General features: G+C 40.0%; 1 protein-coding gene across 2 annotated transcripts in view; it reads left to right on the forward strand.

Annotated features, from left to right (window-relative positions):
• nectin3b (nectin cell adhesion molecule 3b) overlaps positions 1 to 23602 on the forward strand; it is a 33186-nt gene extending 9584 nt beyond the window's left edge. The window contains exons 3-8 of one of the 2 annotated variants that reach the window (XM_028032041.1): positions 1465 to 1764; positions 2263 to 2380; positions 4444 to 4595; positions 17238 to 17382; positions 20120 to 20222; positions 21327 to 23602. In XM_028032041.1, the coding sequence (XP_027887842.1) occupies positions 1465 to 1764; positions 2263 to 2380; positions 4444 to 4595; positions 17238 to 17382; positions 20120 to 20222; positions 21327 to 21479 (971 nt within the window). In that variant the 3' untranslated portion in view covers positions 21480 to 23602. Of the gene's footprint in view, positions 1 to 1464; positions 1765 to 2262; positions 2381 to 4443; positions 4596 to 8675; positions 12583 to 17237; positions 17383 to 20119; positions 20223 to 21326 lie in introns of those variants that run through there. The other variant, XM_028032040.1, reaches the window with a different exon arrangement.
• The last annotated feature ends 20 nt before the right edge of the window (positions 23603 to 23622 follow it).

Below are 23622 nucleotides of genomic sequence, written 5' to 3' on the forward strand. Positions count from 1 at the left end.
ATATGTGATTAAGTTCCTAATGCATTTTTAAGTAGTTGGTATAGGATTCACTGACGAGCTCAACTCCTCATATCTGTAGTTGATGGAAAGTCATTTTTATGCCTGCTGCACCCTCGGTGAGCCCTGCAGTCAGCAGGTTTTAAAAATCACAGCAAAATCTTCTTTTCTTTTTTGCACAGCTCCCAAAACTGCATCCCATTCCGTGCTCTTAACTTTTGTAGTTTCCTAGGGAACAGACAAATGTTATGTCAAGACTTATGCCAACTTTTAAACTGATTTTCCCTTAAGGACGCTCCAGTTCTCTAAAGAATAAAGAGTGTAAAGATTGAAGACTCGATGTATAAATCTGAATGGCTCCATTTGTTTTAATTGATGATATTTCCATGTAAATGTAACTAGTTCAGTGATGCACTTGAAGGGGTCGCATAAAGTTGTTGGCTTTATGGTTCAGTATTTAAGAGAAGTGAGTCAAATGTTTACAATCCCAGTTTGAATCGTCAGAATCTTTGTTTGACTGAACATTTCTGAATTTGACTGTGGGATGAGGTCAAAGGAATCTGATCAGAACTTTTCAGTTTCACAGTGGACAAAATTACAGAATGGCACAAGAATTTACAAAATAAAGGAGTGCCAAATTTCCACATTCCTCATGGAGTTACATGTGTACAGGATGTCTGGCCAATCAGATTGACTCTCAAAGTTCTTGCACATTTTGAAGCACACAAGAGCTGCTTGTTGACAAACGAGCAACAGAGGAGAAAAGAAACGTATTATTTTGATTCTCAAGAAAACAAGATTTTCCTTTCATACAGGAAATGATAGATTTCCAAAAATCACAACAGTTAAGTTAGTGCATGAGTTAATGAGCCAACTAAATGCATTTTAAGTAAGAACAGTTTTTAAACGGTTTGCATGGACTAGTATTGATGTCTTTAACCTAGCTTTCTTTTCAGAGTATATTTAGTTAATGTCTTTGGAATAAGTCACCTACCTGTAAAACATTGTTCTATTTTTTCCCATAACTCTTTGCTGCTAAGTGAAAACCTTAAGAGCAAAGACAGAGGAACAGAAATCCTGCCGCTCAGGAAGCTCCAGTTTAGTCAGGGTCTACTACCGATCCGTGCATCAGAGTAATTTGTTCAGTTTGTGAGCAATATCAAGTTCAAGGGCTGTGTTTTCAATTTTGCTGAGGGGATTACCCATTTTTCATTTGGGCCAGAAGTTGTCACTGCACAGAGATGCTCCGTGTGCACCCACCCTGTACGTTTTTTACCAAACACATCATAAAGGGGGATGGAGACACCTATTAAAGCTGTTATTGTTTTGTGTGGTGGAATGTATGAAGTATCGAAGTTGATCGACTAGTTCAGTAATAACAAAAGTAATATAAGCGGCATAATAAAGCCTTGATGCTGTTGATAGAATTGATTTTATTTAGCTTTTCTTTGGCCGTGTGTTAAACAGTGGAGCCAAAGGTCTACGTTTCCGCCGGCTCAGCCGCTCTGATCGACGGGGGCAACGACACCGTGGTGGCCACCTGCATCGCCGAGCGAGCTCGGCCCCCTGCTGAGGTGTCTTGGGAGTCCAACCTTTTCGGCCAGTCAGAGGTGCAACTGTTCGACGACGTCAACGGCACGACCAGCACACAGGTGCGCTACATCTGGCAGCCCACGCGCCACGTCCAGGGCCACGCGCTGACCTGCGTGGTCCGTCACCCGGCGCTCCAGAGCGACTTCAGGATCCCCTACCAGCTCAACGTGCAGTGTACGTTTCCATATAATCGTCTGGATTAAGACATCTTCTAATATTAATCTAAAACTATATCTACTGGGTTGAGGAAGTACAATTCTACAAGTACTGCAACAGCTTTGTTTTTTCCTTTTTTGCTTTCTGACTAAGCAGTTTTTCTCTTTTTATCCTCACTGTTAATATTCTCGATTTTAAATATTGTCACCATAATTTAAACTAGCAAGTCATTAAGTCTAAGTTATTTTAAAATATATTGAATTTTTAGACACCTGCACACAAGGGCAAGATGACAACATTGTATAAAATGGAGCACTGAAACTGGGACTTTATGCTAATTTTGAATGGGAAAACTACAGCAATCTCAGCTCCAGAGTCATCATTACAGCATATCAGAAATGGCTCTTATGTTTTAAAATTGATATCGAAACCATGCTAATATACAGTATTTTGCTCAAACACTGTGGAAATTATTGAACAAAGTTATGCTTTAACCATGTTTTCCTTTCGCTGCAGTTGCTCCTGATATATCCGTTGTGGGGTATGATGGGGACTGGTATGTGGGCCGAGAGAATGTCCAGATGACATGCAAAGCCAACGCCAACCCACCGGCTCATCACTTCAGATGGATCAGGTGTGTGCTTCTGTTTAAACACAATAAGCTTTTTAAAATTTTTCCTGGCCCAAAGTAAGTAAATCTAAATCTTTCCATCTTGTAGCACAAGATTGAGTTGCACTTTGTGGCGTTTCTGCGAATGCACTCAACTCTGCTGACAGTTTCCTTGTGTGCTCCTTTTAGTCCTATATGTTTCATAAGCTTAACCTTAAACATAGAGCCTTTGCAGGATGTTGAGGTTAAGTACGTTGGTTCAAAATGACAGCTAACGCAGAAAAGCATTCACTTACAAAGAGTAGAACGTCACCTGTCGCATCAATTCTTACAAAGCAGATCCCATCTAAAGGCTTCACTGAAGAGCTTTGTATAAAAGTGTAGCATAAAAAATGTCTTTTAGTTTTCAGACATCAAAACCCTCTCAGATAGCGGATGGAGAAGTTAGGTTTGAAATTTTGCACTAAAACTCTAACCTGTTTACACTAGTAAAGGAACAAATTTGTGTCTATTCTGACATAAATATTACCAGTTATTTTACCTGCAGTACATAACTTTTGGGGTATAAAGATAAAACTCAGCCACACAATTATGCCAACAGTTGGTCAGAGTGAATTTAGTGATATCAATGTTCATTTTTAAAGTGTTGGCATAGAATATTTAGAGGGAGCTTTGGTGGCTGTCCAGACTTATTCCTGTTTGTTTAGACTGGGATGTCTCTAACCAGTATCTTATCTGTCCATTCTGCAGATAAGATACTAGTTGCCACAAAATCACAGCAAAGTGGAAGGAAAACATTTTTAAAAATGACAAAAAAATCCAGAAGCCTATGTGCATTTACTCTGCCTTTTTTTTCTCCCCAATATCTGTGAATAAAATCCAGGATGTCTTGACAGGACCTGAACAGACTGTCGGAGCAAAATGGATCTAAATCCAAATAGGAATCTGTGGCAATACTAGAAAAATCAATGGTCAGTAAAAACAGGATCTGAAGAGTATGCAGTTATGCACTACTTTGTCCATCAAATAAAATCCCAGGAAGTTATTCCTGGTTTTAATTTGACGTGAAAAACTTCAAGTTGTCTATCCTTTTGTGAATGGCCTCCTGGACGAGGCTCATGCTGCTGCTTCCAATTCATACTATAGCGCGATACAAATTTGAATTGTAGATGAAAGTAGTGCTTAGGCTCAAAGTAACTTGCGTCTCCCTAAAAGTGAGCTCACTGTGTCTGACAACAAACAGAGCCTGGTCTCTGTTCTTGGCAGGCCTCTGCTTAATGTGGGGAGGTGCCTCCAAATGAGTAAAAGTGATATAAAATTTCTCTTAAGTGCAAACGACAGAAACATGCGTTCATGTTTTTTAAATATGGTTTTTAGTTTGGTCTTCTCATGGTGCCCTGGGCAATTGCCCCAGTGACTCATTAAAATCTGTCTCAGAGCAAATTAAAGCTGCAGTATGTAACTTTTACTTTAAAGTTATTGAAACTATCCCCATGTTGTGACAGTATAATATGAGACAGATAATCTGTGAAAAGATCAATATCCTCCATCTCCACCTTGTGCTGTCTGAAGAAATGCACCGTTCCCTGTCACAAACAACCAATTGGATCCAGGAGGACTGTCTTAGCGCTGTCAATCATCCTCATGAACATGCTTCTCAATGTGCTAATGGCGGAGAAACAACTCATTGTTACAGAAAAACTGTTTAAATGTCACAAAACGCTTTTGTGACACTGACACTCTGCCGATGGAGAGAAGCTGTAGCGTAAAAGAGAGGTGGGGTGTGAGCGGCCATGATTGGCCATGTGAATACCAAGACCCTCCTCCTGGCTGTGATTGATTCACTTTTTTTTTTAAATTATTTGTCTCGTATTCTACAGTAACAATTACTGACCGTTTCAATGAATGTTTAAAAATATATATATATTTTTCATGAAAGTTGCATACTGCAGTTTTAGCAGTTTTTACAAGCTACAGAAACCTATAAAATGCTTCTTCAGATTAAGATCAGCTTTGATTGCTTGTTTCTACTGGAAATTTGTTTTCGGCTCGTCTCTGATGTCTTCCCTTCTGTGTGTGTTTTGCAGATTGGACAGTGAAATGCCAGACGGCGTGGAAACGAGGAACAGCACTTTGCTTTTCCTGCGTCCCCTTCATCGGAATGACTCTGGCGTTTACAGGTGCGAGGTTGCCAATGACATTAACCTCCGCAGTCGAGATGTGCGCATCCTCATACAAGGTGAGCAGAGTTTATAGACAGGAACACAGCTGACTCCCAGGAAGCTCTGTGCATGCGTGTTCGTCATTGAGGGCATGACACTGGCATTGTCCTTCAAGCTGAAATGTGACACTGTGCCACTCTAAAGCTTTGTGTACAAACTGAGTGTATGTAGCAATCCATGACACAGTGTGCTTGAAATGATCTCGGATTTGGACCTAGCTGCATGCAGATTAGCCCTGATTAGCATGAGGCCTCCAGATGTTCAAACAGGGAGTCCCTAGGTCAAACAGCTGCCATTACTTAATTCCTCTTAAAGACCACAGTGCATTGCTTTTCTGCTCTATCCTGTTGACTTGATGCTGAGGTATGTCGTATCTCTGGTGTGCATTGTGAGCATGCTCCTCTGGCCTCTCCAAGTCTCTCTCGCCTGTGGAAACTCATCTTGAATGAATCTCAAAGCTGCGATTATTATGGGGGGGTTTTTCCCCCCTTTTTAAGTTCCTTTCCTTCTTGTGTTTCTATTATTTCTGCATGTGTCATGCAAGAAAGAAGCAAAAGCCTGCAGCCTCACTGTGAGATGATGTCCCAGATTCATAAAACATTAACTAGTCCTTTTCAACTCCTATTTATTATTTATCATCCATATTTCATTTTCCTTTGAGAGGACCTGTACGTGCGTGTTTTGTGTGTGCACGTGTCGGTGTTCCCTTCACTGTATGTGTCGTTGTGGGTTTGCTCGTCTCGTTGTAGAGTTTGCACCCTTGAAGACAACAAACCTCTGGGTTTATGTTTCAGATCTCTAAGCTGGGAATCTTTGCCTCACATTTGGCCCTGCACTGAAGTTACAGTATCAAAGTGATTTTTTTTTTTTCCATTACTTTAGCTGCTTGTGATTATAGCCTTTGGGTTGCCTGTCTGTGGGTATAACCACTAACCCACTTTCCATAAGGAGGGTTTTCTCCAGTGTGGGGAAAGTATGCACTCAAAATAAGGGCTTGAAAATAATTACATGTGTGCTTATTATTAGATATCCAGGTGCAAGGGATGACCCTTACTAACCCTTTTAAATATAGTAAAAGTATTTTTTTTAAATAAAGTTTTGTTGTGTGGTTCAGGGCTTATTTTTTGTAATACTCATTTGTGTAACAGTCTGTAAATCTTTAAATTCCTCTAGTTTGTGACTCTTTGTCTCATAGTACCTCTAACCCGCAGCCAATAGTGCTAGAGGGAGAGCAGCATTAATATAATGTTAGAAAGGAACATCAAATAAAGAGAATAACAGTTTGGTTTGCTTTTCTTTACAGACGTAGCCAGAATTTGGCCAGTGATTAGTCAATTAATTTCCAGCTTTACTGGATCTGACTAGTGACCAGCAGGTCAAAACAAAAAGTAAAAATCCAAAAATGTTTTGATGAGTCAACACAACGCATTTAATAATAACACTCTTCAGTATGACTGCTGTTACTGAGTGAAGACTCAAACTCATAATCAGAGTCTCTAAGGTTGCATTTAGGAAGTTGGGCTGGAAAGATAATTGGGTGATTCTAGAGCAGAACATTGCAATAATGGTGTTAATTATGATCAACTTGTTTTAGTTTTTGACTCTTATTCTTTTCCGTCATTAAAATATCCCCACTCTTTTTGAGCTTTAGCATCTCAACCTCTAAAATTGTGCGTAAAGTTTAATCTCTGGCAGTAAAACTTGAACCGAAAGACAAAGTATATTATTGGTTTGCATAATTTGTGTTAACAGTACAGGAAACACTGGATGCAAGCAGCTGGTTGCGGTTGCGATATCACACCCATTGATATTGCAAAGCATATTGCCATTGAGTGTACTGTACAGCTGGAGTATGAAGCTATTTAAAACTGAACAGCGTTTTCTATTTTCTACTGTTCATTCAGAGCTAAACTTTAGCGAGCGCTGGTCATTTCGCTCCTTCATCATTTCATGCTTTTGCAGTTTTAGCAGTTCTGCTCCCGTAAAGGAGCAGTCTACCATAGGACATAGATCCATACTTACCTAGGGGATGTTTTGTTGAATTGGCAAAAAAGCAATCTGAGCCACAGTCGACTTTAGGGGATATTAGAAAAGGCTGAATGTATTACAGTCTTTCTTTGGAGGGTTCGACCTCTGTTACGGGACATGCTGGGTTTAGAAATATTACCAAAGTTTTAGAAAATATCAGGTAAAAAATGGTCTGTATTATCTAGAATATACAAAGGGAATGCTGTTCTAAACATGCTAATTGTGCTAATTATATCATTTTTGAAATAATCTTTTGGTTATGCAGTGGCAGAGAGGATAGCATGTCGTCTTGCTTATGTATGGATCCTGTTTCTGTTCTCTCTGCGGTTTCTCTCCTGGTACTCTAGCTTTCTTCTTACAGTTCAAAACCATAGATAGATATCTGTGTATGTAAATAGCTGGTTGTCAAGGCGACCTGCAGCACAACACACCAAATGATTTAACTGAAACTTTCAAGATTTATGGTTAAATAGTGTTATCAAACATTAGCTGTGACCTTCTTCCAGCAGCTGCTAGCAGCAGTATGTTCAGTACCTTCATGGAGACGCCAGGAGTTTTAGATTAACAGCTTAAGTAAGAGAAAGTATTTTAGGAGAGAGCAATTTCTTTCCTCTGTAGCTTTTCAATGCCTTGTAGTGAAGAGTCGGACTGTGAAGAGCCTGAAATCAAAGCATTAGGATGTTTTATAGCTCAGACTATTGTTTTAGAGGATGCAGGATTTATACGGGGAAAGTGCTCAAGCCGTCGTATAATTAACATTCCCGCCTGCTGACGGTTCAGCAACAGACGACGAGGAATTTCCAGAGATGTCCAACACAGAAAATATAGCTTTAAAATGTGAATGTTTTTATTTGCGTGCTGAGCATCCACTTAACGGCCCTAAAGTTGACTGAGCTTTATATTGCAGGAAAAAGGAAATGGTGATTGTTTCCCTCCCGTCCCCCGCTTTTTTATTGTTTTGTACAAAAATCACATCCAAGCTCATTCGTTCTTTTTTTTATGTGACGGCATAAAATGTTCTTTAAAAACAACACATTTTAAAAACCGTTAATTGTGAATTACCTACCGCTGAATTATTGTTGGAAGATAAAAAGCTGTAACTCAAAACTGAACCGTGGAGTTTGTGAATCTTTTCACTCTTGCGTAGAGAAAAATATGTCCTTCAAACAGTATTTCAGGGTGTTGATGTTTTTAATTTTAGTGATGACAATAACTTATGACTTTTCCAGTATAAAATTTTTTCTTTTTTTTTTTAAAGACTTCTGAAAGGTTGCTGAATATAAACCCAAACTTTGCTGTACCCAGTTCAACTTTCCTGTTATCTGCTAAAGTCAGATCGGGGGCGATGTTGTTCACCAAAACGGCCCACGGCAAGATATAAATTTACATCCGATGGCAGACGGCTACTTTTCTGGTACAAAACAACCAAAATGGAAATGTAGGGAAGCATAGGAGCAACATGACCAGCAATTATTGTTCACTATTGAACATCCAAAAATGTTCCTTATTCTAAATGGTAGCTTTTTTTTTTGTTTTCTACAAATTCATTAAAAAACAAACAAAAAAATGCACTGAAAATGAAAATACCTCTATCCGAGTCTAGTTCCTACAGTAACACCTTCCACACTGAAGAGAGGTGTTACTGCAGCCTGGTAGTACTTAAGTATGGTGCCTTCAGTAATTGGAAAAATTGATCAATTGATGCTGGTCAAGATAAAAATTATTTTCATCACGGATCTAATAATTTATTTATTTTTTTTTACAACAACTTTCTTCATCTTCTCACAAAGTCGATGAACTTGATTTGAAGTAAAGCCCAGAAAACAAAACTTAAGACAGAAGCACATAGTTTGGTGTCTCATTGTTCCCAAACTCTAGATTTTACTCCTAACTTTCTTGCAGCTATAGAAACTCGTGGCCACTATAAGCATATAGACCTTAGATTAGTTGATTATCTGTCCCTTCTTAGTGAAATGCTGATGTAGATGCCATTGACATTTTCTGCTTCTGTCTGTTCATCTCTCCCCTTCCACCCTCCATCCCCCTCTCACCCTGTTCCCCTCCATTAGATCCTCCCACCATGCCTTCCACCATTACCGCTCCTGTCCTAACCGGCTCTTCCTCCTCCACCTTTGTGGTTGATAAGGGCCACGTCCTCCTGAGCTCCCCTACACTTGAAGCCCTGCCTGAAAGTAATCTTGGTTCCATAGTGGGTGGGGCCGTGGGCGGGGCCTTGTCCCTGCTTCTGGTGTTGTCTCTGGTCGGCGTGTGTTACCTACGGAAACCGCAGACCTTTCACGGCAGCTACTACGCCAAGCAGAACCACGGCACTGCTGATTTGCAGAAGGCCGCCGGGCAACACGAGCTGCGGCCCACGAAGGCCGGCGGCGGCACTAGCACCCGGGATCATGACCGGGAGGAGTGGGGCGACCGCGAGCTCAAAAAAGAACGAGACCAGCATCGCTATAACGAGTACAACGGAGAAAAGTATCCCGTTAACGGCTACACGAGGGCCATGAGGGAAAGCGGCCGCCTCAACCAGCAACAGACTCCCCGTCAGGAACACGCACAGTTTTCTAGTCCACAGCGGCCCAGGTGCGCCAGATACCCTCACCCACCTAAACGGCAGGGAAACGGCTCCCCCTACCTGTCGGATGACTGCTACGATAGCGGGGCCGACGGCGATTACGTGTCGCACACAGACGGCTCGCTCATGTCACGTAGAGAGTGGTACGTTTGATAAGCTGGATGGTTCTGCAGGTGCAGAAAAGCAACTAAGTTTTGTTTATGAAGAAAACACCTTGTTGTACGTGTACACACACCTCAGTTCTAGTTCTCTGCAGCTGGTTTGTTTTTAACTCTTTGGGACTGGATGGTTTGAATGTGGAAACGCTGGGAACTCTTCAGTCAGTGTAACATCTTGGTACCTTTATCTGTATAAAAATGAAGTGTACGCTGTTGCTGCCTTACTACATGGACTGCCATGGTTGATTTAGCATGAATACTGTCTTTTCAGTTGAAGCCCTGGTGGCTCCAGATAGGCGGCTGCAACAACAATCAAATTATGTTATTCTACGGTTTCAAACTTTTTCCAACGGATCATTTCATGCCAACTTACCAGACTCTGTTGGTTAAAAATGACTCATTTATTTTGTTAAAATTATCCCATGAAAATTAGTTGCTTGCAAAGTACTGTAGCTTCTTGTAAATACATTGCTTTAAGTCTCATCTTTATGTTTTGCAAAGATACTTGATTGAGATTGAAATACAACATCAGTGAAACCCTGTAGATAGCTGAACAGTCTTTGCTAAAATGTTTCATTTTGTTTAAAATCATTTGGTTGCTGTGAAATTTTTAGTTATGAAATGTTTACTCAAATTAGGTTGTCATGTATGTTGTTTGATATGAGTATTTATGGAGGACATTCAGAATTTTGCATGGCTCGCCAACCATTTGATTTCTTTTTCTGAGCTGAGCAGGTCGGTTGAGCCGATGTGGCACGTACCTAATTTGTGTTAGCTTTGTTGTGTTTGCACCTGTTTACAAAACCACTAATATTTTTCCTCTGTTTTAAACCATGAAGGTAACTTGCAGGATTTAAGCAAATAATTTCCCAAAACCCTGCACAGGAAGCTCATTATGCACTAGATTTGTCTACGTAACGAATCTGATGGCTTTTGAACTTTAACAGACGATGAAGTGCATTGCACTGCCTGTCCCACAAAACTCAATGACTCATTGCACTAATTAGTCTTCATTTGGTCTGCTCTTATGTAAATCATGAGGTAAAAATTTAGAACAAAATGGCAGTAAATGAACTTGAAGAACATTCATCCTGAACTGATGCAGGACTACTTTCGTTTTCAGTTGATCATTAATCCGATGCCATAAAACGAAATAGCAGGGAAATTACTTCCATGATATTCTTAGATTTTTCTGGGAAAAGTTCCAGGTTAGTTATCCTCATCAGTTAGCCAAGCATGTTCACAGTATCCTGTCGCCTTTTTATATAATGATGGCTCTGTTTAAGAGTTTGGTCGCTGGCATCAAAAGCGTGCCATCAGCAGGGTATTGTTTGAAGCGGGCTACTGCAAGGCAACCACCACACGCTGGCCTCCTCATCAAAAACGGCTTTGTTGCATAATTAATTTAGATTTTTCACATTTTTTTCTTCCTTTTTTTTTGTCATAACACTTTTTCACACAAACCACTAACAGTTTTCTTTTCTCTTGTCTGAGCAATTTACATCATGTGTTGCAAATACAAGCAGAGACGGTAATGGATAGTAGTTGTTCTCTTACATTCATTCATTCGTAGAGCAGAAAAACTTAAACAATGTAGACACATCAGGTCCATTTCTCACCTGATTATCAGCGCTTTTACTCTTTCACTGCACAGAGACGGAAAATAATCAGTTGCACTCATAAAACTGAAACTACAAAAAAAATAACGCTTGAAAATAACACTTTGTTTTTGTAAATTTACTTGCCAGTTTATACTCTTGAACATAAGTACTGTGACTTATTTGTATGCTTTTTTTTTGTACTTGTCAGTGTTATTGGGCTTCACAGCTCCAGTAGTTCAGGTCTCAAACATTCACAAATTAATGTGATGTAAAGTTTTTGTATGCAGAAGAAGAAAGAAGAAAAAAAAAAGGTATCCTGGCACTTGTACCCATTTACTTGACCACATGGAGGAAATCCAAATATTTTTGTTCTCATGTACACTAATTGTGAATAAATGCCAACTTTATTAGTATGATCACACCTTTCCGACGCGAGCTGCCAGATGCCGACTCTATCGAACTTGTATTTAAAGTAGGGAAGCATTGCCTCACATAAATAACAGTATCGGCATATATAGATAAAATATATCACTGTTGTGTACAGGGTAGCCTAAAATAGAAGAGATGCTTTATTATCAGAGTAACAGTTGTTAAAATGGGAAAGTGTATTACAAATTACTTGTCTGGTTGTGAATTTTGTGCAGTGACTAGGCTGCTGAAAACGAGAAAACGACCACTTACTGTTGTCAGCAAAGTAGTAGTATTACAATTTCTAGAAAGATGGTGCACACTTTCATAATGCCAGGAAAAAACGTGATCTCTTTGCTTACAAAGAAAAAACTTGAGGTAAATATTTCCGTTAAGTTTGCTGCTGTGTTAAATCTATTTAAAATGTTTTGGGGGTTTTTTTTATTGATTTTTGATCAATCAGTCCTAACTTTCACAATTGTCCAACTAAAATTAAATGTATGCTGTAAAGACGATTTCAGCTGCCGGGTTAAACGGCCGTTTCTTTTCCCTATTGGATTCGTATTGCATACATGTGGAAAACAGGAAGCACGGCACTCTGAACCCTACTTGTGCTCGCTCCTATGCACTAAGGAGGAGATTCCTTTAATCGATATGTTTTCAGCTCGGCTCCTCGGTTTCCAGCTCCACGCCTGGATCGATGAAGTTCTTTTGTATCCAGATCATCAATAACCTCACCTAAGTTGAGAAATAGAACTAGTGCCTTAGATACTTTATTTTTTGTTTGTTTGTTTGTTGTTTATGATGGATGTGACATATTTTCTCAGAATTGTATTTGATTTTGATTTCACTTAGTGCCAGGAGGAATTCTTAGTGCCATATTCACCCAGACAGAGGATGTTGGTTGTATATTTGCAAACCTAGAGGCATTAAAAGAAAACACTCGGTGAAAGCGTTGAATGAATTTTCCTGTGAAATGACAGATTTGTAAAAGGGGTTGGTTTATGTAACGTCACCATTGTTTTAAAAAAAAAAAAAAAAAAAATTCAGTGTCACATTAATTTAAAAAACAAAACAAAAACTTTTTCTTTCTTTTTTGTATATACAGCAGAAAATGTAAGATTGTGGGAGGAAAAAAAAAAAGTCAGTGAAAGCAGTGGAGCATTATTTTGTCAATCCTTTTGAGAAACTATTGTTAAATAAAGCACCTTAGCACCTGTGAGTTTCTTCTTCTTCTTCTCTCTGGAGCATTTTCAGCTTCCCATTACTCAGACTGCTCAGACTCAGCCTCTTTGTTCATCTATAAATGACATCATCTCAAGCTCCCCAACGCATACTGCTGCATAACTCCCCAACCCCACCCCCTCCAAAAAAAGAGAGAAAAATCCAGCGCGTGTATTTGGGACGCTCCACATGATGTAATTCGGAAGCCTTTTTTCTTTTCTTTCTCCTCTCACTTCATCTACTTCATCTCATCTTTGTTTCTATTTAGGCTGAGGATTTATAGTTTTTCCTGTACTGCTGAGCTGCTGGTCTCCGGTGGCATTTCTGTGGTCAGTGGAGACCCTCCTAACGTTCGCCTCTCTCCCCTCCATCAGTCCCCCGCTCGCTTCGTCTCAGGACAGGGAGGCCTTCGCTCCTCTCCTCTCCTCCACCCCGCTGTCTTTCTCCCGACGTCTGCCAGCTGGTAAAATTAAACGCCGAGTGTTTCCGACTGGCCCAAAGTCCCCACTCTCCAGCCCATTGACTGTCCCCATGGCAACAAGCTCATCTGGAGCTGCTGATGGAGGCTGTCGTCCGTACCTGGCCACAGAAAGCGGTGGTAGAGGGGCCTGCCGCCGAGCTGAGAGGTTAAATGGGGGTAAAAAAATTGGAGAGAATTAATTGCTTGTTGTGAAAATCTTCCTTTTATTCCCCCCGCCGCTCGAAGGGTAGAACCACACCGCCGTGACCTTGACTCTACTAAGGTCACACTTCAAAAGTCTTCATTTCAGCCGACCTGTCCGGCCGCGGAAGGGTTTCCGTCTCGGCCGCAGCGGTCGTCACTCTGACCTTAAAGTAGGGCAGGCTCGCACTCTCTGTCTGAAAATAAAATGCTGGAGCAGCTCGGTAGCTGTAATGATGTCAGCCGGCGACGCTCTGAGTTTGTTTTGAGACACTTGTGTAGAAGATCAGCAGATTTGCTTTTCGCCTGCGACACAACAGTTTCCAAGGATACTTTTCACGACGCACAAAGGGACTAAGCGAACGTCTCAGCCGGCACAGAGGGATGCAGCGCTGACAAGAGCGCGTGTGAGGGAGAGGCTTTGATATCATCCCCTCCCCGCACCCTGGAAGAGGTGGGCGCAAATACGAACCCATTATTAAAAGTTTCCGCCCTGGCCTCTGTCCCCCACCAGGTCAGGCCTGCTCATCGTAGGAGAAATAAAAACATGTTTACTCTTGCTCAGGCCTCTTTGGTTAATTCATAAGTCTGCTTCTCCGACCCTCCCCGAGCAACGCTGTGCACTTCTGTTGGCCTCAGTGATGCTGCTGCTTCGTTCTTCCTGTTGTTGCTGGAGAGGCGTGCAAAGGACAGAAGGGAGCCAAATCCCAGTGTGGGCACAGTTGATCCACCAGTAATCCAAACCGCTCTTCGGGTGGATGGTGTTTAAAGCAAAACTGCTTGTAAAAAGTGACACTCTTGTTACTTTTAAACAAAGACTACATAAACTGTAAATAGATTTCAGGGAAGACCAGGACTATGTATGTAAAGGTGCGTCTTTAAAATGAATACACACACTAAATTACAGGAATTGGTTTTTGATCGCCAACTGAAATTGTAGTTTGGGTCCTATGAAATCTGAATATTTCATAAAACCAATAAAAATAATTTTATAAAAATAGCCTAATGTGCTATTGCTTTTTGAGATTTTTTATTTTATTTTTTAGCCTACTTCGTGTTGCCAGTAAGGTGGGCTCTGGATGATGGCTCCTTGTTAATCAGGCCTGACTTTGCCTAATAAAATAATTTAAAAAGAGAAGTGCTACCTTTCTATCATTTTTGTTATTTTGGATAGATTATTTCCCTTAAGAAATAAAATAATTGCAAACATTATTTTTGGATTTACTCAAATTACCTTTGATATTAAAATCCTTGACAGAAAAAATACTATGTTTTTTTTATTCTGACTGGACTTTGATTCACAATCCCCTTAAGCCTGTGGTTATCAGAGTTTCTTGTCCACATTTTTATCTTCCACTAAACTTCCCCCTAATGTTTCCTTGATACAGCACTCTGTGAACAGCCAGCTTCTTTACTACGGTAATTACATTTTTATAGTTTGACATCCCAGTAGAGGATGTCTGTCTGTCTGTCAGCTGGACAACTGTCACTCCACTTCACCAGTTAAAGTGTTTAAATCACTTACTTTTTTTAGAAACTGAATTCTGGGTTTTGTTTTGTTTGTAGCTAAAATGAACTGAAATGTGTCATTCCATTAGTAATGGCTTTATTATATTATCCTAATTTATTGGGCCCATTTTCTCTCTGAGCATAGTGACTTTAACCCAGTTGTGTCCCTCTGGGTCCTTCCTCTTTCTCTCTCTAAAAGTCAGCCTTAATGCCTGTGGACAGGCAATAAAGCAGACACCTTGATAAGCTACATTCTTAAAGTCAATTCGATCAACTCAAGAGGCCCTTTTTTTGTAGTTCACCAGCCATCAAAGGTAATGAAAAGCTTATTAGCTGTTACAGGACAGCATGAAGAGAGGGAGCAAAGGAGGGGGAAAAAAGTGACTTTCAGTGCAACTGTTCAATCTGCATGGTAATTAAACTGTTATTTAAAATTCTCATCTCAGCACTTTATTGATTTTGCCCCCACCTTAGCGACCAAACTAAGTGGAATTGACCATTCCACATTTTGCCTCCTGTCCTTCTTTGTCCTCCACTTCTTCCAGGGGCCTACATTCACAAGCTTTGGGCCAATCGCATCTTATTTCGGCAAAGCCTTCATCTGTGTCTCTTTTAATTCATCTTAATTGTGATTAATCCTAATCCCCTCGGTGGACAACATGCAGCATATGCAGACATATGGTCTAACAAAGCTAATTCGTCCCACAATGGAAAAGCACTCAAAGGAACAACGGGGCCAAGAGAGGTTGGACAGAGAGGTAATGAGTGTCCAAATCAAAATGAATTTGATTTAAACATAAGCAGCAGAAACTGCTTCACACATGGTGAAAGCAATGAAACAATTTAAGCTGTTTGTCCATAAGTAATAAAATCTACTTCTCAGCATCTTGAATGCTAAGCCGCAGGTTTTAGTCTGCAAGTTGTAGTGAAGGGATTTTTAAAAAGCAACACTGTTGACCCAAATGTTTTGGGTCTTCTTTTTTTTTGTCTTTAGCTACAGTAACCGAGTCAGGCTTTCATTTTCAGAAGACCGGTGTATAATTTTGTTCTATTAAGTGAGTAGTAAGTCATTTTAAGTGTTAAACTGTGACAAGGTGCAGTTATTGAATCACTGGTAAGGATATGCAAAAAGCGTGCAAATAAATTCATATTTCATTGCAGTAATTGGATCTAAAAATATTTAGGAATGCAGTCTTTATTGCTTGTACATGTATTTAGTGGGTAAAATCCCACAATGAGGAGGACTAGTTATGAACACAACCGGTATGATCTGACAGAGAACGATGTTTTTGACTATTTCCAACATCATCCAGAGTCTTGGGTCGTCTTTTATGCCCTGATCACTTCAGTTCATCCAAAAGGTTTTCTGTAGAAGTTTGTAAAACACATTGACGTCCATGAAATGATATTTACCTGTGTGTTTTTGATCATTATCCTCCTGAAATATCCTTTTCAGGTTCAAAATATTTACAATGTTCTCGTATTTCTAAGAGTCAGTGATGCCACGTACGCTTTTTTAAATTTATTTATTTTTTTTACATTTTTATGGTTTGTTTCTCAGTTCCTCTTAAAGTCCCACTTGGATTTAACCTTCATATTTATGTTTGTCTGACACTGCTACAAATAGTTGGCATGTAGATGATGAATTTAAATCATTTTGTAGAAAGAAAATCTCTATTGAAAATGAGATTTATTCTGTAGAAATAAAGAAAAAATCATAAATAAATAAAAATGGATAGTTGCTCCAACCTGCTGCTGCAGTTCTCCAACAGCGAGCCTTTTTTTTTTTTTTACTTCAGCTGTGAGTGGCGGCAGGATAAATATGGCTCCCCATCCAATTTAATGGCCAGTGATAAAAATACATGCTTTATTCCTTATTATACCCCAAAGAAATAAAGTAAGGGTTTCCAAATTAGAAGTTCCTAAAAATAACTTTAAAAAGTAAAGTATAAACTTATATATATATATATAAACTTATATATATATATATATATATATATATATATATATATATATATATATATATATATATATAAAAATCTCCAATTAATGTGTTCAAATTAAAGGCTTAACTTTTGTAAAGTTTTCAGGATTCAGTTACGCTGCCACAATAAAAACTGATTTTATTTTAGGGCTTTTTGAACATATTTAACTATAAAGTTGCACAAAGTTTTAACTTCTGCATAGTACTCTCTCTGGGTCAGTCGCCTTTCGAGCATTGTCCCTTTTTCTTAAGCTTTCTTTTTTGTTTTTGAATATTTCTTGCTCCTTTATCAACACAACCTCAGAGAGACTTTTGATCAATGCACAAAAGATTCTTTAAAATGGTTTACAAATGTTTATAAAGTGTGCAGCTTTTGTAAAAGAGAAATATTAAATATGTTCTTTAGCTGCTTCCTGTTTAGTCTGTTTTGGGTCTGACAGAAGCTGTGTGTATCTAATTCCTTCTGATACTTTGGAAGCCTGCGTGTGCTCTGTCTCAGACCAGTCTCAAGCGGAGAGGTCCAGCTCCATCGCCGTGGCCGGAGCCGTGATGGGTGCCGTCCTCGCTCTCTTCCTCATCACCGTCTTCATCATCGTGATTCTCACCGCTCGGAAAGCCCCTCCGACTTCCTACACTGACAAAGTGTAAGTCTAGCAAATAATTCATGGGGGAGGATGTGTTTGGCTAGTTAAATAACGACATGGGACCTCTGGAGGTTATTGGAGCCCACTGGTAGCTGTGGTTTACTTCTCGCTCCTGTGGAGAGCTCCGCGCCCCGGAGCAGGAAACACCGCGGGATCAGGTTGAAGGGCGGGAGATTGTCTTTGTCTTGGCAGCAGGCCTTTGTCCTACTTTTGCTCCAAATGTGTCTGCAGTCCACCAGCTGCCACGTTTAATTTAAGAGCGAGGTGGAACTTTAGGGTTAAATTATTTACACTCTGTCTCGGAGTAATGTGACTGATGTGAAACACTTTGTGAGTCTGTGCCATGTTTTTTTTCCTGATAGATAAAATCACAGGGAAGATCTAGGTGGAAGGTGGACCTTCATTACTTTTTTGCAGAAAGCGGGAACGTTTTTATTATGAAAATACAGCATTAACTCGTGTACGTCTTCTGAACTGCAGCGCTACAATTAAGCTGAAGAGCTAAGCGTCTCACCTTATGTCACTTTTGGAGATGATTCACTCCTTTCCATTACTTGAACACACTCCAGAGAAATCTCAGACTTAGGAGGGTAGATCATAATGATAAATACTTATGTAGGCTAGCTGTTGGAAAAATATTAACCTGTTCTCAGATATCATAAAACTGGCATTGTTCTGACTAACAACCAGTGTATTCTGGTTCTGGTTCAGTCTCGATATTCCAGGTTCCTTAGTGAACAGAGGAACAGTCAATTTGGAACAGGAATGGCCATTCTAACACTGTTTCTATGTAGGCAGGAGTATGAAATTGTTACAAATTGTTTTGGTATGCTGCAGCACTAGGAGGGAATCCCAACCTCTGTAAAAAGAGACTGTGGAATCATCCTTCCACTAAGCTTTACACTCAGCACATAGTCAGGCAAGTCCCGTTCTCCACAAAACCCAGAAAGATCCGCACACAGACAATATATGATTGCTTCAGAGTCCAGTGGCAGTAGGTTTTACACCAAGCCATCTCAGCCATGGAAACCGAGTCCAAAGAAGTGCTTCATGACTTGTTCTTGAACTAATTTGAAGGCTGCAGTCTGTCTGTAGATTGCAGATTTTCGACAATGTTAGCCTTGCGCAAAGTGTTAGCTGTTAGCTAACCGTTAACTGTCAAACTGTTAGCTGCTAGCTAGCTTTAGCAGTTAGTTAACTATCAAACTGTTAGCTAACAAATTGACCGTTTAACAGCTGTTAGCTAACAGTTAACTCTTAGCCGTGCCAAACATTGCTGTCTTTTTACCTTGTGAAATCAGACATTCATTGTGTAGTCTTAAAAGTCTAAAAATATTTTTTTAAATGGCTTTATAACCTGTTTCAGGTGTAAAGATGTTACTGACTGTTATCTCTTTTTGAATTTCTTTAGATCAGGGCATGATAAGTTGCTTTTTGACATCTTTCAGCCTACTTTACCTATTCATCACGTCCTATTCAAGTTATTTCTTTATTGTACAACGAAAATGCACTAATGATTGTTAAGGGGTGATTTTTCCACAGATTGGTTTTGATTGAATCTCCATCTTCATATAACGGGGCAAAAAAAAAAGGTTCTTATGCGTCATTTAAAGCTCAAAATAAAATGACATTCCTGCCAATTATGAGTGCATGTAATTTCATGTCAACTCAGAAACTTTTCGATGGGTATAAATATGGGACTGACAGCCCACCCACTCCCCATTACATCTTCCTGTCCTCTGTTCATGTCTACATCATGTCAGTGACAACTCGGTCCTCAAAGTGATTTAAAAGACGTCTCCGGTTCATGTCTGAGGCGGACCCGGCAGCATGGAGAGCAGCTCGGTGCCCCTGCATCACCGCGCTGACACTACAAAACGCTCGGCCCGGCGGCCGTGTGCCGCGCCGGCGTGGTCAATGCCACGACAAACTTAGCATCTTAAGTGTGACCGTGATCGGAAAGTCCCAGTGGAATGAGGTGGAAGTGGTGGGGGAGAGGAGAGGAGAGGCGGGAGTGGACGCAGGCCTCGTCCCTCTCCTTCATCACGCCCAGCCGTGAGTGTAGGACAGCAGGTCACGGAGAGCACCGACTGTAATCTGTGTAGGAGAGGGGGGGAAGCAGCGTTAGGCGACACAGAGAGGTGGAAAAATCGATGCCTGTCGTGACATCTTTTTTATGAATTGCCAAGGTCAGTTTCTAGGTTTTCGGTTTAGCGGAGGATGGGGATTTCAGGAAATAACGGAGTGACTGTAACGTCCACGTCACGCGGGAGTCCAGATGAACAGCTGTCAGAAATCTTCAAATTTACTGGCATGTGCAGGAGGAGTCCATCACCTTTATCTCTACGGAGGCCGCTGTCCCTCTGACAGGCAGACCTGAGCAATTTTATTGACTTACAACAGGCCCTGGTAACTAATATCAGACAAAATTGCCTTTTACTCAACAGATTTGTTCAAGCTGCAGAAAACCTGAGCGTTATATTTCCCAAAACGCATCCAGCCTTGCCTAGAAAACGCTCACCTCTCTCGCCTCTGGTTATTAATTTGTCACCTTAATAACATCGGCTTGATTAAAAACTTATTCCTGTAAGCAGCCATCCTGAACATATGATTCAAAAGTTAATTTTCTATCCTTTATAAACACTCTCTGCTTTGATTGTTTTATTCATTCTGATTAAAAAGATCCTCTCCTTTCTGCCATGTCTCTCTCTTTTTTTTTTTTCCTTTCTCTGCCAAGGATTGACCTTCCTCCGACTCACAAGCCGCCCCCTCCGTATTCGGAGAGAGCACCGGCTGTTCCTCTGGGAGTCCACGCATCACAAGTGGCCTGGCTGTGTCAGGTAAACCCCGCCACCTCGCTGCAGCCGACTCAGAGGCGTGTGTGTGAGAAGAGACCACTTTGTTTGCTCATGATGAGTCACAGCAGATAGTCGGAATAATAATAATTAAAACAAAAAATAGACAAGTGGGTTGTGTCATTATGAGACCTAATGGCTTTCCTCATTTCATATAAAGCATGATTAATATTTAATCTGTGTTCTTACCATGTTCTTTTTTTAGACTCGCATGTGGAGTTGTTTTTGAGTCATATAAATCCAGTTTACTTTTTCTTAGGAATTGCAAACTCTACTCCAATAATCTTGGTATCAAAATAATGCCAACATTTGGGAGGACTCAATCAAAAGTAGAAGCGGCTGCTACAGTTTCAGAGAAAATGAGCATGGAACATAAAATCATTTTGCTTGCATTATCCGGTATACTAACCTTTTAGAAATATCGTAAATGAGGCTGCACACTTTTGTAAATTATAGATTCACTTGTGGACATTACCTGTGTAAGGATTGATGCAGCTGCGGTGAACTACAGCAAATTTTAGAGATGTTTTTGTAAAAAAATTAAATAAAATAATATCTAGACAATTTACACTTGGCACAAGTTGACACCGTGTACAAAACTGGGTATTTTCACTGTTTTTACTTACTAAATGTAATACACTTAAATTTACATGTTTAAGATTGCTTATTTTTGAGCCCTTTTTAATGTACGTACACATCTGGGGGGGGTTTGTCCAGCTATAATTAAACAATAAGAAATTGTTTTAGAAATTCAGCGTAAAAAAGAGAAGAAAAATAACAAATTTAGGCACATTTTACTGAAATTAAAAAACAAAACAAAAAACCTCCAAAATATATACCTTTTTGGCACTACCAGAGCTCCCTACAATATCTTTTCGATGAGGGTTCCTGGTCACTGATGTCTGTCCTGCAGCCCATGGGGATAAGCTCAAACGCTCAAATGCTTTTTATCAGCTTCTAGCCAAGAGTCTGACGTTTCTGTTGATCCCAAATATGTCTCTGTCTAACTGAGTAGTAACGAGTGTAGGGAACAAAGTCAAAATCTGCTTGGGATGTTGTTTTTCAAACCTGCTTCATTCTGACTTGCAGGCTCGTAGAACGGACCAGAGGCTCGAGCAGCGCCCGCCCGCAGCAGCGAGGCCCGCACCTCCATCGGCCCAGCAGCGCTCCCGCCTGGAGTGGGTGTGCCATCAAAGCGGGACGGACCGGGTGTACATCAACCACCGTGAGCACTACGTGTGACAGATCTCCTACACGCAGTCCACCAATCACCCGAGCAGCAACCCAACATATGTGCTTCACCTGATTCACCGAGCCATCAATCCGCAGGAGAGGAGAGGACAGGTGGCAGCGATGGAGGGAAATGTCTCACTGTGCAGGCAGCTTTTATCACATATCACTCCAAAAAAAAAAAAAAAAGTTAGGCATTTTGAGGGAACAGCCTGTTCTTGATGCGAGCCGTTTCCAGGCTCTCTCTGAAATAGGCTTTGCTGTGAATTTGTAGCTGTAGAAAGCCACGGTTAGCTCAGAACAAAAGTGGAATCAGGGGAACAGCCAGTACTGCTCCCTAAATGTCAGACTTTCTCTGGCTTGGCTGTATCAGACGCTCAGCTTTTTCTCTCTTTATTGTTTTTTTTTTTCAAAAAAAACATTTTTAAAAAACCCTCGCCTTACGATACAATAGAACGGATAATTATTTAAAATGGAAATCTGTGGCATTTTATTTATACTCAGACTCACAAACAAACCAAACCTCAGAGATCCAGTGAGATTCAGTCTATGAGCTTGAACACAGATATAGAAAATATGTGTTTGGGATTAGAGTGTGTAAGCTTTGGATAGATTTAACTTTTACTAGTGCAATGACAAAGTATTCATACCCACTGAAATTTAATCACATATTCCAGATTACAACCACAAACCTAAGTATATTTTATTGTGATTGTACACAAAGTAGCTCATAATTGTGAAGTTGAAGCGAGTACATGGTTTTTAAAGCCTCTGCAAATTTATTCAGTCACTTAGAGTCAATACTTTTACTGGGTGTATTTTAAGGTACATATCTACCAGCTTTGCATGTTAAGAAGACAATAATTTTGCCCCCTTTTTTTTTTTTTGCCCATATCAGCATCCTGTTGAATCTAAGATTCCAGTCTGGGCTTTGTTTATGCCAAACATGTTTCAATCTGAACTGTTTTATTGTCATTTTTGCTGTTTATTTATGGAGGTTGGTTGCCTCCACACCATTTCTCTTTATGTTTTTTTGGATTGCTTCGTATTCAGCTCTATTTTTCCACCAATTCTGACCGGCTTTCCGTTTCCCACCTTCTTCAAACGAGTGCTACGTTTATGCTGGTTTGTGCAGCAAAGATTTTCGTTTGTGCTGCCATCATATTAAAATTAAGACAATTTATTAGTCTCCCATAGGAGAAATTTGTTTAGGAAGGAGGGGCAAAACTGCAATGCAACAATAAAAACAGCACGTGCAAAAAGGACAGTAACTACATAGAAAAAACATAAAAACACAAATGTCAGATTGTGTTTGGCTTTGAAGATATCAATGAGAATTTTAAAGGTAATTTTGATTTCATAAAAGTGGGGGTGCGTCAAATGGTTGACCTTTTGACCTTTAAACTTTCATTAATATCTTCAAAGTCAAAGCAGCACAAACAAAAAAATGTTACTGTACAAATATAGTCGAGTTGATTGACACCAATTTTGTCTGATTTGAAGAAGATGGGAGGGAGGGGGGGGCAGCTTCACTCAAGTCCTGTCCTGTCCTAAAGAAAAACATCCCCACAGCATGACACTGCCTCCACCGTGCATCGCTGCAGTTTTGTTTAGAGGGTAAAACAAAATGAGTCTGATCAAATCTGGATAGAGCAAATGTTGCTTGTGACAAACTGCACACAGGGCCGCTAATGTTTTTTTGGTTTTTTTCAACAATTGTCAAGATGACAATTGTGAGTTTCATTAGTGAAAAATAAGAAAAACCATGCATCACTTTAACTTTTATTTTTAATAATTATGAGCTACTATGGTTGTCTTAATGTATTTTAATCTCGTTAAAATACATTGAAGTTTGTTGCAATGTGATAAAATGTGGTCCTATTTTAGACCTAACCTTTTACTTATCAGACACTATAGGTGTGACTAGAGCTGTGTAGGAATCTATAGTTAAAGTGAATCAGAGTTTGAGTTTTAATGTGCCGTTCTTCGAAATAACTAACCTGTCCAAGTGCCGTTTGGGGGGTCTTACTGACCTCCACAGACCACTGTAACAATGACATAATCCACTGTGAAGCGCTGAATATAACCTGTGTTCCTGTGTGATGTATTTGCATGTATTAAAATGCACATTTTTACCAGTCGGGTCTCATTGTGA

This window comes from Xiphophorus couchianus, chromosome 11, assembly GCF_001444195.1.
Source record: "Xiphophorus couchianus chromosome 11, X_couchianus-1.0, whole genome shotgun sequence".
NCBI classification, from domain to species: Eukaryota; Metazoa; Chordata; class Actinopteri; order Cyprinodontiformes; family Poeciliidae; genus Xiphophorus; species Xiphophorus couchianus.